This window comes from Diadema antillarum, unplaced genomic scaffold (genome assembly GCF_040938485.1).
Source record: "Diadema antillarum isolate AM-2024a unplaced genomic scaffold, OU_Dant_1.0 seq00001028_RagTag, whole genome shotgun sequence".
NCBI lineage: Eukaryota > Metazoa > Echinodermata > Echinoidea > Diadematoida > Diadematidae > Diadema > Diadema antillarum.
The window spans coordinates 855,763-872,170 of NW_027271862.1; the positions used below are offsets into that span (position 1 = coordinate 855,763).

General features: G+C 38.3%; 1 protein-coding gene across 1 annotated transcript; it reads right to left on the bottom strand.

Annotated features, from left to right (window-relative positions):
- Positions 1-2,851: 2,851 nt before the first annotated feature.
- Positions 2,852-3,844, bottom strand: LOC139742866 (galanin receptor 2b-like). Its single transcript, XM_071653379.1, has one exon. The coding sequence runs from the start codon at positions 3,842-3,844 to the stop codon at positions 2,852-2,854; it is 993 nt and encodes a 330-aa protein (XP_071509480.1).
- Between the last annotated feature and the right edge of the window lie 12,564 nt (positions 3,845-16,408).

The window sequence follows — 16,408 nt, forward strand, 5'->3', positions numbered from 1 at the left end:
TTCGGTAATTTGAGCATATTCGCTAGACATTTGTCTTTGACCATTGCCCTTAGACCCGCACATCTTTATTCAAATAATCACCAACTGCCGTGGTATCCAATTTTCATGACAATATTTTGATCCTTTTTTTTTCTCAAAATACGGGGAAAATTGTGACATTTCAACATGATCCACTAACCTTTGACTCCATGACCCAACTTTTCCTTACAGAATGATTGCGCATAATACAGGAGTAATTTCATTAAGTGTATGCACAGAGTAATTTGCGAGGTTTGGAGAACATGTGTGTAACATCAGAAGTATTTATAGCAGATTTTCGGACTTTCACCTGTCCTTTGATCCTTGACTTTTGACCTCATGACCCAAGATTTCTCAAGAGAATCATTGTCAAATAACCTTAGCCGTTTCCAAGATATGGAGAAAATAGCGAAATATTATATTTTTCACTTGACCTTTGACCTTTGAACTTTGACCCCCGTGGTCTAAAACTTGCCAGAGAGAATCTTTACCGGGGGTCCGTTTCATGAAGTCATCACATAAAAGCCTTTACGTGAATCTTAGAATGGCAAAAGTCGCTCCTATGTATAGCTATGAGAGATTTTCAAAGAGCAGTAAAATCCATTTCACGAAGTCTCTCAAAAGTGTGTCTTATGAGCGAAGAGTCTCTCATAAGACTTTCATGAAACGGACCCCTGTGATACATGACATGCACTAAGTTTACCTCCAGGTATGGCAGAGATATGGGGGGAAAGGTGATATCTTAAGAATTTGGCCTTAAGCGTGTGCATCCAAACGTTGGCAGCAACAATTTCGTCGATTCGTAGATACAAATCATGTGCCAAATTTCCTTTGAATGTCTTTAAAAAGGATTATTAAGTTACGCTATAGGACTGAGGGTTATAAACACAATAGGGAAGTAACTTCTAATATTTGCATTCAACGCTGCTGCTTTAGATACGCTATAATCTTCAAAGACGTCAGTCGACAGATGTTTTTTTCACTATCAAGTAGTACTTGTCTCGATATAAACAGTAGGTGTTTAAGTTTCATGAAAAGTTGGTGGCAGACATTTGAATGTGTCAATAGATACAATACACAAATGTATAAGTGCGAGAAGAATATATATTTATTTGATATTTGACTTATTTTGACAGAATAATATTTACATGAAAATTAAAAACAAAGAGGTAACAACAACATCAACAAAATACATAGCTCACAAAACAGAAAAATCCAAATGTTGACATGCATCATTAACCTGTACCATTCCTAATGGAACGTACCTGAAAAATTCAATTTTCTAACGAGTAAACACCTACAAACAATGAAGTGTATGTATTATAAATATTAACGAAGTTGACCGTGATGCACTCGTTTTGTTCCTAAGAACTAGTAAGTTTATAGAATTAACTCCTTAATATATTGTGATGTTTGAATATATGGTTCGATACATGCATGTATGTACAAAAGTGAAGTTGTTTTAAGAGAACCAAAAGTTAGCGCGAAAGCTAGTACATGCATAACAATGCGTATAAACCTATTGCATTTGTTATTCACCAAATATTTCTACCTTGTATTCTTGTGAATGAAAATATAATGTGTATGTCATGCATTTCATGACAGGCTCTCTGTGTATTGGCTTTTTGGTTAATGTCCCTCGGCAAGAACTTCCTGAATTCAACTCCAGTACAAAATAGGATGTTGACAGTTACAGTAACCTACCATCATTTTACATTTAGGCAAATAAAGTAAGCCGTCCGTTCTTTCATCTCTTGTTGCATAAGAGTGTTGAATACACACTGACAATATTCTACCATAATCATGTCGTTTTAGATAGCCTGTCAGCAAAACAAACATAAATCGTTCAAGTGGAATATCTATCTTCATTCGAAAACACTCATGACGGCCAGTTTCGTGAAGATGGCTTTGGTCTTGTTCGTAACGGACTAAAAATAAATAGACGATCGCTCTCGTTGTCATTTTTTTTTTTTGGGGGGGGGGGGGGGTTTGACAACGGTGAAATGCAATTCAAACTAAATTTGCATAAAGTTCCCCACACCCCAGTTCCAGACATGTTATCAGGGGCGGATCTAGCTTTTTATAAAGGGGGGGGGGGTTGGGGCGGTATGCGAGGGAGCGTAGCGACCGAGCCCGAGCGAGCGGAGCGAGCGAGGGGGGGGGGGGGGAAGGGTGTGGGAGGGGGGGGGGGTGTCCCCCCTCCCATAGTAGGGAGAATTTTTGAAAATCCGTGTGTGAAAATGGCGTTTTCTTGCATTCAAAACACCACTATTTTTGGTAAAATGGTCCCGGGATTTTTTTTGGACATCTTTTGTCACCCCCCCCCCCCCCCCCCCCTCTAGATCCGCTTCTGGTTATGTTACTGAATGAATGTTTGTAAAGCAAATTAGAATTTGCAGTGGGACAATAACTCGTAGTCAGAAATTACGCCAACTTTTCCTTTTACACAAGATTTCATTCCATCATGGATGTGGTTCTTCCATGTAAAATAACTGTTCATGTAAATAAAAAAAAAAGATGCCCCTCCACCTTTCTAATCTAACTACCTGAATTCATTCTCCCTTCGATAACATCCTGTCACCTTTGAACTTTTTATAATCACATGTCATTTGTTTTCTTAATTTTTTACTGTTTGGAAATCTGATGAACGCCGCAGAAAAAGGAACGACACTTCGTCAGTGTTTTCGTCCTGACAAAAGATGTCATATCCCATAAATATTCGTACAATGTATGAAAGAAAGTGGTAGCTTCACAAGAAAGGCTTGCAGACCTACAAGCTCGTTATGAGAGTCAAGTCTAAGACGTTTCCGTTTGGACCTATAGTATTATAGATCTATGCCGATTGGGTCGTCTCTACGGCATACATGTCCGTCGTATTTGATTGTTGCGAACTTCGGCGACAATGACACATATACTTCAATCCTTGCTGGAATTTGCGATACTGGAATGTGTACACGAAGGGGTTGATCCAAACATTGATAAATGCGATGCAAACGGTCAATGTGTATACTAGCCCATTTAGGTCTACGTCTCCTCCAAAGCAGAAGAACACGAATATGGTGACATTCGGCGTGTAGAACACGCAATAGCAAACGCTGACGGTGAAAATCGTCCGGATAACATTTCGGCGGGCTCGGCCCCGGTAGTCAGCTTTCTGATGAGTCGAGTTCATCTCGTCTTTACCCCCCATCGGCGTTTGGCGAAGCGTGCGAACAATTTTGATGTAAGCGGCAGTGATTATGCCGAAGGGGCCGCTGTATAGCATGACAAAAGTGAAAATTCCAATGGCGGGTTGCATAATTTCGTTAGGCCAGTGAAACCGATAGCATATTCCATCTTCAACTCTGGCTATCGTCATAAGATAGGTCATGTGAAGACAGCCGTAGACCCATGGTATCAATGCGAGTACTCGCATCACCTTCGAAGAGACTCGTCTGTATGGTATGGGGTAGACAACCGCCAGGTACCGTTCAAGGGCCATCAGGGTCAGGTTTACCACAGACGCTGCGTAAGTCACCCAGTACAGAAACTGGGTGTGCCAGAAGGTGCACACAAACCTTGCGAAAACCGTGTTGGTCGGCAGTGGTGGCATCGGCACCACAAAAATCGCTACGAGCAGGACTGAGGAAGTGAAATCGATTAGAGACTGGTTGACAAACAAGATGTTTGTCATATCGTGCAGCGATTTGACGCTAGCAATAACGAACAAAACCATCCCATTCCCCGTTATCCCCAGCAGACCAAACGCAATGTATACAATGTTGGTCAGAAGTGACCAGTTTCTATTTTCGAAAATTTCAAGAGACGAAGTATTTGAAGAATTCATTCTTTCAGAAATTAAGTCGAAAAATTACAGATCAGCAAAGCGGCAATAAAACTATCGTCACGAGCTGCTAGATTATAATGCCCTACTCATCCCGCTCCCGGCTGGATGACAGCACGCAATAAAAAAAAATTGCACAAGGCATCCTTGCTATTGTGATTGACAACTCGTACTTGTATACTCAACGAGTGTCACGATTTCCCTCCCCTTATTCTATATATTGCACGACTATTTTATGGGGGGGGGGGGGGGGCTGATTTACTCTCATGACGCGTTTCAATCGTGATGAAATGGATCGTGTCTTTTTATCTAAGTACTCAATCAAGCCATCAAATTAAATGGTGGGGGAGGTACATTGTGTGTGTCGATCATACTACCTATCAAAGAGAGCTAACAAAACAGACAGTGAAAAGTGGAATCAAGTGTAATTCACTAATTATAATTCAAAGAAATTTGAAAATAATGTCATTTCGAAGTTTAGTAGACATATCACATCAGTGAATTATCATATACCAAACACCAATGTGGTCTGTGGTATACGCCATGTACGTTATAATTTCGTGATCATGTCGGATCTCAAGAGTGTATGGTTGGGTCTTTGGTTTTGGACAACAGAGAGAAGTTTGGGGTATACATTATGAAGCTTTATTATGCTATCTCTATTACTGCTTTTATGATCCGTATCCCCTTTTTTTCACTTTTGATGACCGGCGTTTTTGAAAAAAAAATAAATTCTTTAAATGTTTCGTATCTGGGAATGAAATTCGCTAGGATAGTCCTCTTGAATAATGCAGACGATAAGAACTTTTCAGTCATTGTCTTGCTGCAGAGAGGTGAAAGAATCTACAAACACTGCTTTTTAGTGGACCTCTCAGTTCTCTTTTTTTTCTCCTCTAAACATAACTTTGTATTTTCCCGTATGTACACATAATTTATTTTTATTAGTTTGTTAACTATATTTATCCTTCGTACTCTGTAATGTATATGATATGCTTGTGATGGATTTTCTGATTTACCTTGTGTTATGTTCTGTTGGAGGAAAAATGAGAATGAAATAAATGAATTGAACTGAATTGAATTGAATTGAACGCATGTGAAGATGTATTAGATTATGAAGGATTCACTTTCACTATTGATCTCTAGTATATACCCTTTCTCGAAGAGTAATCGTACCTTTAAGTCGGACACCTCTTTGAACTGAGCTGCAAGAATTAAGGAAGTACCGGTATATGGCTGGGGAATGAGTGAATTCATGACTGTGCCTATACCGTATGGTAGTACGCAGTCATTCTATAGAATAGATTCTATAGATTTCACGTGGATTTATGATACATTCTCGACATGCTCGAAGTATATGGCCCCATTTCACAAACTACCTCCATGCCTGAGACTTAGATCGTACAATAAAAGCAATAGGACATCGAATACCATTCAGGATGTCAAACCTTGAAAATCGAAAAGACAATATCATACTAGTATCAATTTTCTTCCTTTATAGTTAATGTTATATAGAAAGGTTTATTCATTCGTATCTTTTCCGATATATAGGCCCTACCTGGTAGCCCAAGGTATATTCACGCAAGTCCTTCACTTGAATGCCGAGAACCTAAACACTACGCGCCTAGAGTATTGACAAGGACATCTCTCAAAATATTTACAGAAGTTTGCCTGCCTAAAGTTGGTAATGACAAGAGGTGGAACAGTATATAGTGCACAATCAAGCAAAAAATATGTAATGATTATTTTGTTGAAACTCATCGGATGTTATTCGATTAAGAATGTTGCACTGTTCATTTATAGTGTAGCATCACATGTATTAACATACTAGATGCACAGGACAGAGTGGATCGGTGAGAAATGGATGCGCGAGTTTAACTCTGGAACTGTTTAAACCCACGAGCGCAGCGAGTGGGTTTTAGACGGTTCCCAAAGTTAAACGAGAGCATTCAATTTTCACCGATTCTCGAAATAGGCCTGTGCATTATCTGTTTTATACTAGGTGTTTCAAAAAACATTTTCCACTTTTGATCGTAAATATTTCAAAAACTATTCATTTGATAAAACTGTCATTGATATGAGTAATAGCTGGATAGTGTACAATTTGGTTAGAGGTAATTTGCACGTGAAAGCATAAACCAGTTTCATTAAATCTAAGATTGATTTTAAAGTAAGGTTTCAGATTTTGGTCAAATTTTAACCCTCTGTACAAAAATTGAACTGCGCACAGGAACCAATGATGTGTATGTGAGTGTGTGCTGACAATGGCCCTGAACAATGGACATGCCTGAACCACCTGTTGACATGCGTCAGTCTGGTGCTCCCTGTCACATGAATGCTTAATCAATAATTCATGTGGATTGCCCTGGGCACTACTAGTCTGAATTCATGTACGGTAAAGTGCTTGCAAACACCACATTTTATTCCAGCTGGCAATCATTTTCAAATTCTGCTTCACATATCACTAAATTTGGGATATAAATAAGCATAAATGATCTAAAGTTCCTAATTTTAATACAACTGTCTACTAATTAAATAGTCTGACAAATTTTTCGCTTTTTCGATAAAAAGAAATCATTTTTGGTAAAGAGTTCGGCAGCATTTATCATTGGGGCGATTTGTTTCAGAGTAGATTTATTTAAGGCTCCATATACACAAGTGTACTCTAATCGATTTTCTTCACTTCCTGTCACCACGTTTACGATAGAACAGAAGGTATTCATTGTAATTTTGTTTTTCAGAAGTAGGGAGAGCACTGACGGGACTCAACGACAGTATCGGCAGGCGTTTGACTTTACACAGATACTGCCAGAGGCTGAATAAAGACTAGCTGTGATAGTGGAATTTCTCATGAATGAATAATGAAGCATTCAAACCCTGGCCATTGTTCAGGACCATTGTCAGGGTGTTAACCACACACTCCTATACACACCCATTGACCCCGTGCAAAGTGAAATTTTGTACAGAGGGTTGAAAATAGAGCAAAGTCTGGAACCTAACTGTGAAATTAATCATGAATTTCATGAAACTTATTTATGCTTTCATATTCAAACTACCTTCAACCAAATTGTACACTATTCAGCTACCACTCATATCAATGGCAGTGTTATTTGATATATAGTTTTTGAATTATTAAGAATCGAAGGTGGGAAATGTTTTTTGAAACACCTAGTAGAATGGGCCCGTAATTTTTTCCCCATTATGCGTCGGTACACGCGCACCTATACTATACAATTAAGGTTTGAGTCATGCGTTTGGATTTTACCGGACGCATGGCCATTCATTCGGATTTTACCGGACGCATAGCTCAGTGTGAATAAGTAAGAATCAATGCATGATAATTTACCGATCAGATTGCGAACATTCTAAAGCCCATTTTATAGAGTAAGATATTAATTCAATTGGTAAATGATTCATTGCCGCTGTTGCTGTAGCTTTTGTGATAGCTGAGTCTTCTTCAGTAAATACATAACGTCAAAATGAAAATGAGCATAAATACTAATGGTGTACTCAGGCCCGTAGCCAGGATTTTTCAAGGGGGGGTGCGGTCACTAAAAAAATGGACCTTCGGTACCAATACCAATGATGACACACACACACACACACACACACACACACACAATTATATATATATATATTCTTTGGACGACCGAACTACAAAAGTTGTATAAGAATTTGCGCGCGAAGCGCGCCGCAAATTGTGAATTTTGACTGTTTTAATGACGTTTTAAAGTATCGAGGAAATTTGTATTTTTGTCTGTTGCATGCAATCGCGTTACGGTATTTCATCTAGGAAATAGTAAAAACTCATTTTGCCAGGAAGTTGCAAAGTTTAATTGTGTTCGAGACTCTGCGCGCGTAGCGCGCCGCAAAATTGAGAATAGTGATTTTCCTGGTGTTGTTTTAACTTTTATTTTTTCTATTGTATACCCGCGTTAGCAGGCCTGAAGCCAGGATTTTTAAAGGAAGGGGGGATTGCGTTAATTAACAAAACGGTCCTTTGATACTGTCCCGGGAGGGGTAGCGACAATTAAAAGGAGGACACCATGCTCATACATGGACTTTCAAAATGGCCCCTAAACGAGTAATGATCATATGATTTTTTTGGGCCTTAAAAACAAGTATTCCTTAAATGTTTCCTGCACCCTAAAGAAGTACTTCATCATGATTGAACAATATACCATTTTCCCAAATTTCGGCCTTTTTGATACCCTTTGATTATATACGCTCGTACATCACACTTTCCATCTAATCCGTGAGAAAAAACGACCCCTATTACGCGTTTTCTTTAGCGAGTATGGTCACGGTGTCCACCTTTCAGTTGGAGTTTTCCATCCCATTGGATGCTGTTTGGAAGATGAAACATTCACTTTACTATACAGTATATTAGCCGTTGGTATGCGAGTTTGTCAAAAACGAAAATAAATAAGAAAATTTTTAAAACAAAATGAATTGTAAATGTGAACCATTTATATTTTGCCTCCTTGTGGTAGGATATTTCCAGCATTTCCGAACTTTCAAATAATCATTTTAGATTTAATAATATTAAAGGTAGTAGATCCGATTCGCAAACATCTCCAATATCAGTCAAATGTCATATTAACCATCATGCTAAGAAGGTTTTCTTTGTGAAATTTGGAGGTCAGTGAAATTCAAAAATTAAACATCCGTTAGCCATTGGAAGAAGTTAGGTGCAAATTCAGACCTCAGGCTTAGTGCTCAGATGTTATCCTATTTGATTTGATCTGTCTTACTGTGCACACTAAGATACATACTGGAATGGTTAGTTCTTATTTATTAAAGTAATTATAGTAGCATATTTGGTTACTAGCTGTCTCTAAGCATTTTCGAATTTGGGCTGCAAAGAGATCCACTACCTTTAAGTTAGAAGAGAGATAAGTAAATAATGATAAAATAAACAAACAAAAAAGAATGAGTTTCTTTTGTAATACTATCTGACAAACTTTTTACTTTACCATTTTACTTCATAGCTCAGCACTTTCCATTCTCTCTCATACCCTCTTACCCATTACATTTAAATGAAATACAACTAAAATGAGTTTGCGTGCCTGCATAATACTCTTTGGAAATTATAAGTGAGAATGTTCTTAGGTTTTGGCTCACTTTAAAATGAGAACCAATAGAACTGTCACAACATGAGAAAATGTATAAGTAATAATCAACAGTACATTTCCGAATTTGGCCTGCAAAGAAATCCGCTACCTGTAAGTTAGAAAAGAGATTAGTAAATAATGATAAAATAAACAACAAAAAAGAATGAGTTTCTACCGCCGTATCCAGAACAGAGCCTGAAACGGTGCAGGCTCAAGAAATCGTTTGTACTAATACGTCTTGAAGTACTGTGTGATACTGTTGACTCAGACTTCTACAAAGCTGTAAGTAAGAATTTTAACCCAATCCGGCTCATTACCTGTGTTTTTTATGAAAGAGATGAATAAAGAATGTAAATTAAATAACGACGCGTCACAATGCAGTCTAACGCTCTCACAATGTTATCATACATAGGGTTTTTCCCTGACTGTTTTTACTCCGGAGCTCTTGCAATATTCAGGCTTTTGTAATACTATCTGACAAACTTTTTACTTTACCATTTTACTTCATAGCTCAGCATTCTCTCTCATACCCTCTTACCCATTACATTTAAATGAAATACAACTAAATTGAGTTTGCGTGCCTGCATAATACTCTTTGGAAATTATAAGTGAGAATGTTCTTAGGTTTTGGCTCACTTCAAAATGAGAACCAATCGAACTGTCACAACATGAGAAAATGTATAACTAATAGAGAACTGGAGTAAGACAGGCCTTTCATTTTGTTTCGTCTCTCCTGATCGTTCGTAAGAAATGCTAATTCATGACCACCTTTTCACAATTTGATTGGAGCATGCATTCATAATGGAAAATAGTTGACATAATAATCTATCCCCAGGCATTATCATGCCAACATGTACTTATATGTACATGTACTATATCTTTGTGAGACGTAGATATAAAATGTCTCAGGTTTTCGATTATAGTAATTTCGAGGAATTTCTTAAATTTTTATCATAGCATATGTAAACTTGAGGCTATTAAATTTTCATCCACTTACCTCTGTACCTGTGAAAAAATGCAAGTGTCAACCTCAATGTCATCCACAAATCGCACGTACTCGGGCGGCCAGTGGAAAAAAAAAAAACACCGGTCACACGCGCCAAGGGCCATGGCATGCAGTGCCAATATAATAATAGCTCGCACAACTTGATACATAACATTTGTGTTTGTGTGCATGGGGACGATCCGATGGTTCATACAACAAAAGGGTTTCGTACAATTATTTTTAACATTGTTAAACGTACTCTTCCACATTTACGTAGCATATAATGTGTCTTTATATTTATTTGGATTGTTATCTTGAGAATTGCTAAAAACCGTTATTATGAAAAAGTGGACCTTTCAGAATTTGGGGGGGGGGGGGGTGCGTACGCACCCGACGCAACCCCCCCCCCCCCCCCCCCCCTGGCTACGGGCCTGTGTACTTGTGTAAAGTCAACAAACGAACATCAAAACAGGAAGGACCATTCATGTTTCAAGAGCCTATACACCCCTCAAATATTACATGCTATAGTGCATTCCCGTTAAAGCGAACATAGTTAAAACGAAACTCTCGTTACAACGTAGTCGAACTTCAGGTCCAAAATTTATTGTCTACATATCTTTATAATTATATTCAATTGTTCGGCACATACAACGATATTTCGATATCTAACGAAAGAAAACTGGCGATTCCGAGGACCATTCACTTGTCGTTTTTGCTTGACTGAAATATTTCCTACCATCAAAACAAGAAGTCCAATTGAAACATCATTACATGCAGAGTTACACTGTTAATGTTATCATTTGTTAGTCACATTAACAACAGGGAAACATGAAACTATGCTCAGTCGATTATAAGGTGCATTCCATCCTAAGACATATTAGTAATTATAAGCAATGATTGACAGATGAGGTCACATGCAAAATATTGGTTAGGAACGTTGTTGTTGTTGTTGTTGTTGTTGTTGTTGTTGTTGTTGTTGTTGTTGTTTTGTGGTGTGTGTGTTTTCTTTTTTTTTTTGGGGGGGGGGGTGTATCGAGTAACCTGAAGAAAAAGTGGAGAAAATTATCGTAAAATAGATCGAACGATGTCGAATGCAATGTATCTCCAGTTTCGCACCACAAGTGATGTTGAGGGTATCATGAATCAACACAGATTAACATGCATTTGCATTACTAGTCCATTACGTTAACCTATGTGTCTGTTCAAGGAAGGTCTCAAGAGATTGTGTAACAACAGTATTATTCCCTTTTAACTACAGTTCGATGTCTCCAGTCAAAAATAGTTGAAATGAATTATGCGATGTTGTACAGATAGGAATGCATGATTCATGTCTCATTGCATAATATCACTAGCTACTCTTTGAGGGAGATATGTGTTCGCTATGATGGCAACTACTTTTCGCCATCGCTACTTAATTAACCCGTTCCATACAGAATAATTCTGAAATCCCCATCCGTTGTAGACTTGATACACAGGCCACCAGGTTCCCGTATGGAGCAAGTTGATAACAGATGAGTGGTGTAGCGCTATACACCATCCTCATTCTTAGCAGATTTACACGTTGGGCATTGATTATATACGGCACATCATATGCCGTATTGACAAAGTGTGTAACCCAAAACTATGACTGTCCATGACCAGTTCATGATTAAAGGGATGGTACAGTATTGGTGGAGATGAGAATTGGGCTTTTAACTTTTTGCGAGATACCAAGAAAACACTTATGATATAGTACAGGGCATACCATTTTTAGAGGAATTCAAAATTTATTTGATGAAAATCGGGTTTGGAATGACTGAAACATCCAAAAACAAAGTAAAACCGAGCGATCGTAATAAAGTGTGGGTCCCACACTTATTAGAATCGCTCTTTTTTGGATATCTCAGCCATTACAAAACCAATTTTCATCAAATAAACGTTGAATTTCTCATAGAATTACATGCTCTTTCATATTCTATAAGAGATTTCTCGGCTTCTCATTATCTCACCAAAAAAAAAAAAAAAAAAATTATAGAAACCTGAAATTAGGTCTCAACCAAAACTGTACGATCCCTTTAATGGCAAATGACATTCCTCTTTCTTATTTGGCTATAGGCTCTTCACTTGTTGTCAAAGCAACATAATGTATGACCTTGCTCAATGTAGCAACTTATTGAATTTGTTTTTCAAACAAAGAATCAACCTTTGTACAACAGCTAACCAAACTGACTCGCCAATTAACACTGCGGAAGCATCTATTTTGTTGTGTTTGCATTGAATGCACATGCATCGACAAACCTTTTGTGTCAATGTTGCCAATTAAATACTATAGGCATTAACAATAAACATTTTGTTGCTGTCAGGTATGGCTAACACCATTACAAGGATTACATGAATAACCATTACATCTCTGGACGGTTGCTTGTCAGTGAATTTAAGAACCATGATGCCTATTATCACAAATCACCTTTTTCTGCTTATTCGCAAAGTGGTACAAACTGGTGTATAGGCCTACAGACAAGCCCTATGCGTGCTACCGTATGCCCCCCCCAAAAAAAAAAAATACAACGGGACCCTCTGCAACGATAAGTTTAAAAACAGTGAATAAATCCAAATATAATTTCAGGGTATGAAACTTACTTCTCACATCTTTCAGAAAACTCCATCCGATTTGCTTCAGTGGTCAAAGAGAAATGAGGATCTTTGTAGAGCATGTCAGAAATCTCTTCCCTCCAAGTTTTGTCCGTTGTGTTCACACATTAACATGCAGTTCCAACAGCATAGTGCTAACATTGGAAGAAACAGACCCATGACATGCTTTACAACGATCCATATTTCTCTGTGACCACTAACCAAATTGAATGGAGTTTTCTGAAAAATACAGGAAGTTGTTATATATTTTGGACCCTTGAATAGCATTTAAACAGTTTAATCATATATTCATGCGGAAATCCGATTGTTTGTTTGTTTGTTTGTTGTTGTTGTTGTTGTTATTGGGTGTTTTTTTTTTTGGGGGGGGGGATAATTGTTGGAAAAACACGGAAAAGGAACATCGCCAGTGACTTATCATGTTGTATCAATGCACAATTAAACATTGCTTCGGTAGTACAGAGCATATTGCAAAATATCTTTATCAAAAAGAGAAATTTAAAAATGTCAGACTAGCTAAAACATGTGCTATGTTTGATGAAATGAAATGAAACATAAACGTAATGATCATGATAACTACGGTATCATAAATCATCCGTGCAAAATACAGATCCAGAAAATGAATACAATTTGTTTCCAAACATATTCTAAAAGACAAGGCTGGATAGTAGAAAAGCATTTTTCCTTTTTTTTACTTATTTTTTACTGATAATTTGCTTCATATTTTGCTTCTTTGCAAATGTCATTGATCTCTCAGAATATTAACCGTATGAAAAGTAGATTTGATCTTATTACATTAATTAACTAATTTTCATATTTTTGCATGGCTCTACTTATATTCCAGCATGGTGTATACAATTAAGTGATTCTTTTTTCATCGTATTGAGAAAACGGTCAGAAGGGAGTTTGGTCTGTCTCTGCTGTTCACAAGGTTTACATCTAATATATATCTATTCGATTTATATTTAAAAGAAACAAAATGAAATTGTCTGAGCAATGACAAAATACCTTCACAATAGACAAATTTCGATCTCTTGATGGCAGTGACATTTGATTAAATAAGGGAAAAAATGGTGTCGAGGAATTTGGAATGAGAGCCACTGCAGAACTCTTGCGAGTTCATAGGGAAACGTTGACACAATAATGAAAACATTAGCAACAGTGGTTAGCCTCTAGAGATTCACACCGAAAACAAATAATATAATACAAAGTCATCGTCTGATCATAAGGAATGCTTCAATAATTACGATAAGTCCTGCTTATTTGGCCTTCTACGAAGAAGGCTGTTCCCCTGGAACAATCTGTCTCACCTCTGTTCCGGTACTTACTGTGGTGGCGTGGTGAACTCCTGGAGGATTCTGGCGCCATCCAAAAGCAGTCGCCAGTCCCAGCTGGAATTTCCGATACTGCAGCGTGTAGATAAAAGGGTTTGTCCACATGTTGATGAAACCGACGCACACCGTCACGTAATAGACCAACCCATTGAAGTCGACATAGCCGCCAAGGCAGTAGAAGAGGTATAGAATTTGATTTGGTGCCCAGCAGACGGCGTACGATATGCAGAGAAGCATCATGGTCTTGATGATGTTTCTGCGGGCGACGTTCCGGTAGTCTCTGGACTGATGAACCCCTCCTTTGAGCTTGCTCGAAAAGGCGGCGTCTTGTTTACGAAGCGCCACCACGATATGGCCGTACATGGTGATCATCGCGACAAATGGCAGAAAGAAAAAGATCACAAATGTGCAGATGCCGACCACTGGCTGCATGATCTCGCTCAGCCAGAGAAACTGGAAACAAAGAAAGTCGTCCACCCGCGTCAGGAAGGGGAGGTAGCTCATATACAGGAAGCCAGAAATCCATGGGATTAAGAAGACGAGGACAGCGTTGCGCGGTTTCATCTTAAAGCGGTAACGCAAAGGTTTGACCACCGCCAGGTACCGCTCTGTCGTCAGAATCGCCAGGTTGATGACCGTCGCCGGGAACGTGGCCCAGAAGGGATACTGCGTGTACCAGAAGCCGCAGAGAAAGCTGGCGAGAAGATGGTTGTGTCTCGGCAGAGGAGGCAGCGGCGCCACGAACAAGGCCATGAGCAGGAGTGACGACGTGAAATCGATGAGGGATTGGTTGGCGATGAGGAGGTTGGTGGTATCGCGGAGCTCTTTGACTCGCGCGATGACGAAGAGCACAATCCCGTTACCGACCACGCCTAGTATACCGAAACAAATGTAAATGATGAAAGTTGGTCGCGAAAGCTCGATTTCGACGACGTTGATATCACTCGCAGTGGTTGTCGAATCGTTCATTTTTTAGATTCAATCGTGAGCCACGATTTCGTGTAAATGAAACAGGATAACGCTGTATATCTAAAGCTCTAACTCTGGCTGTATGCACTCGCGCCGACACAACCGTGGTCACAAAAGTCCAAAGTTCAAAAAGCACTGATATTAGTGACTTAGCAATTAACCGAAGTGTTACTTATATAAGAAATCACTTTCCATCAATCCCCAGTGACTTGGCTTGCTATATATATATGTATTTAATATTAAACGTAACGAAGAAAAGCTCTCCTCTCCTCCTATTGGCTAGAATTCGACGGTTCTAAAACGTTTATCTAATGCAATCATTTAAATTAACATGTTGAATGATGTCATGAAGAAAACCCTCACTCGCAAATATGCGTTGACTAAAGAAAAAACCAAAAAAAAATCTCTTTTCTTATATTTTATTTGACCATTTGAACCTATTTTTAAATTGCCGTTAAAGCACTTTTGATTCACCCTTGTACGTACGTGACATATTCTATCCTTTACTGTACTAACAATCTCTCTGAAAAAAAAAGTTATTTAATAAGATATTTCATCGATTCACCATTTCTTTAAATTCACCTTGAGAAAGCAACTGTGTGCAAGGAGTTAGTTTAAACTTGGACGATGCATGGGAGTAAAAACGAAGATATCAAAAAAAAAACTAACAATAAACCTTTGAACAATTGCCACGATGGCCTATCGGTGTGTTTTCCATGTACTCATTTTGAGGATAGCCATTTCTATAAAGCAACTGAAAGCTTGCAGCCATATACTGGCAATTCGTCTTGGCCATAAAAAGCACACTCAGAGAGAAGGCAAAAGTTAAAACGAATATATCGAATGTCATCTTTATCTTTTAAAATTTAATACCCCTTGCATCACATTTTTTTCATAGGTATCTATGGCTTTTGTGGAAGTTTCTCTAGTCTGTATGCCATGATCACTTCAGCATTGCTTTTGTACATCAGCTCAGATCAATAAAAATTATCGACCCATCGCTCGATACGCGTTTTGAAAGAGATAATGGAAAATACCCATTCTGGAGTGATGACTTCAAATCAGTAAGTGGTTCTTTGAAACCGACAGGAAAGAGATGAAAGTAGTTCTACTTTAATATCTCTTAAACTGTTTCTCCTTTCCCTCTTTTTTTTTACTGCGCTTTCCTTTCTTCTACTGTATTTCCAATGTTTTCAATGAAGCCAAATAGCCGCATTGCCTCACTTTTATTTTTATTTTTTTGTGTGGCTATGGTCACGTAAGTGGTATTTTGTTCAGTTTAACAACATATCAATTTACAAAAAAAAAAACTCCATGGAAAATTGTAAATGCACGATGTTTTCATATCATATACTGATATAGACCTATCGGTCGTTTTACTTCAATCAATGTCATCCACTGCAGTTTCGCTCGCTGAAATTGTACTTTTGACACGTGAGGCTCGTGGGACTTCAGCCTCTTGAGCGTTGAGTGCTAAGCACTGCTAAATGTGCACAGATTTCTTGCAAGGTCTACTAGAGTCCAGTCTAGGTCTCCGATA

Excerpts from the sequence above, each read along its gene's own strand:
- LOC139742866 (XM_071653379.1), bottom strand. The coding sequence starts at position 3,844 with ATGAATTCTTCAAATACTTCGTCTCTTGAAATTTTCGAAAATAGAAAC.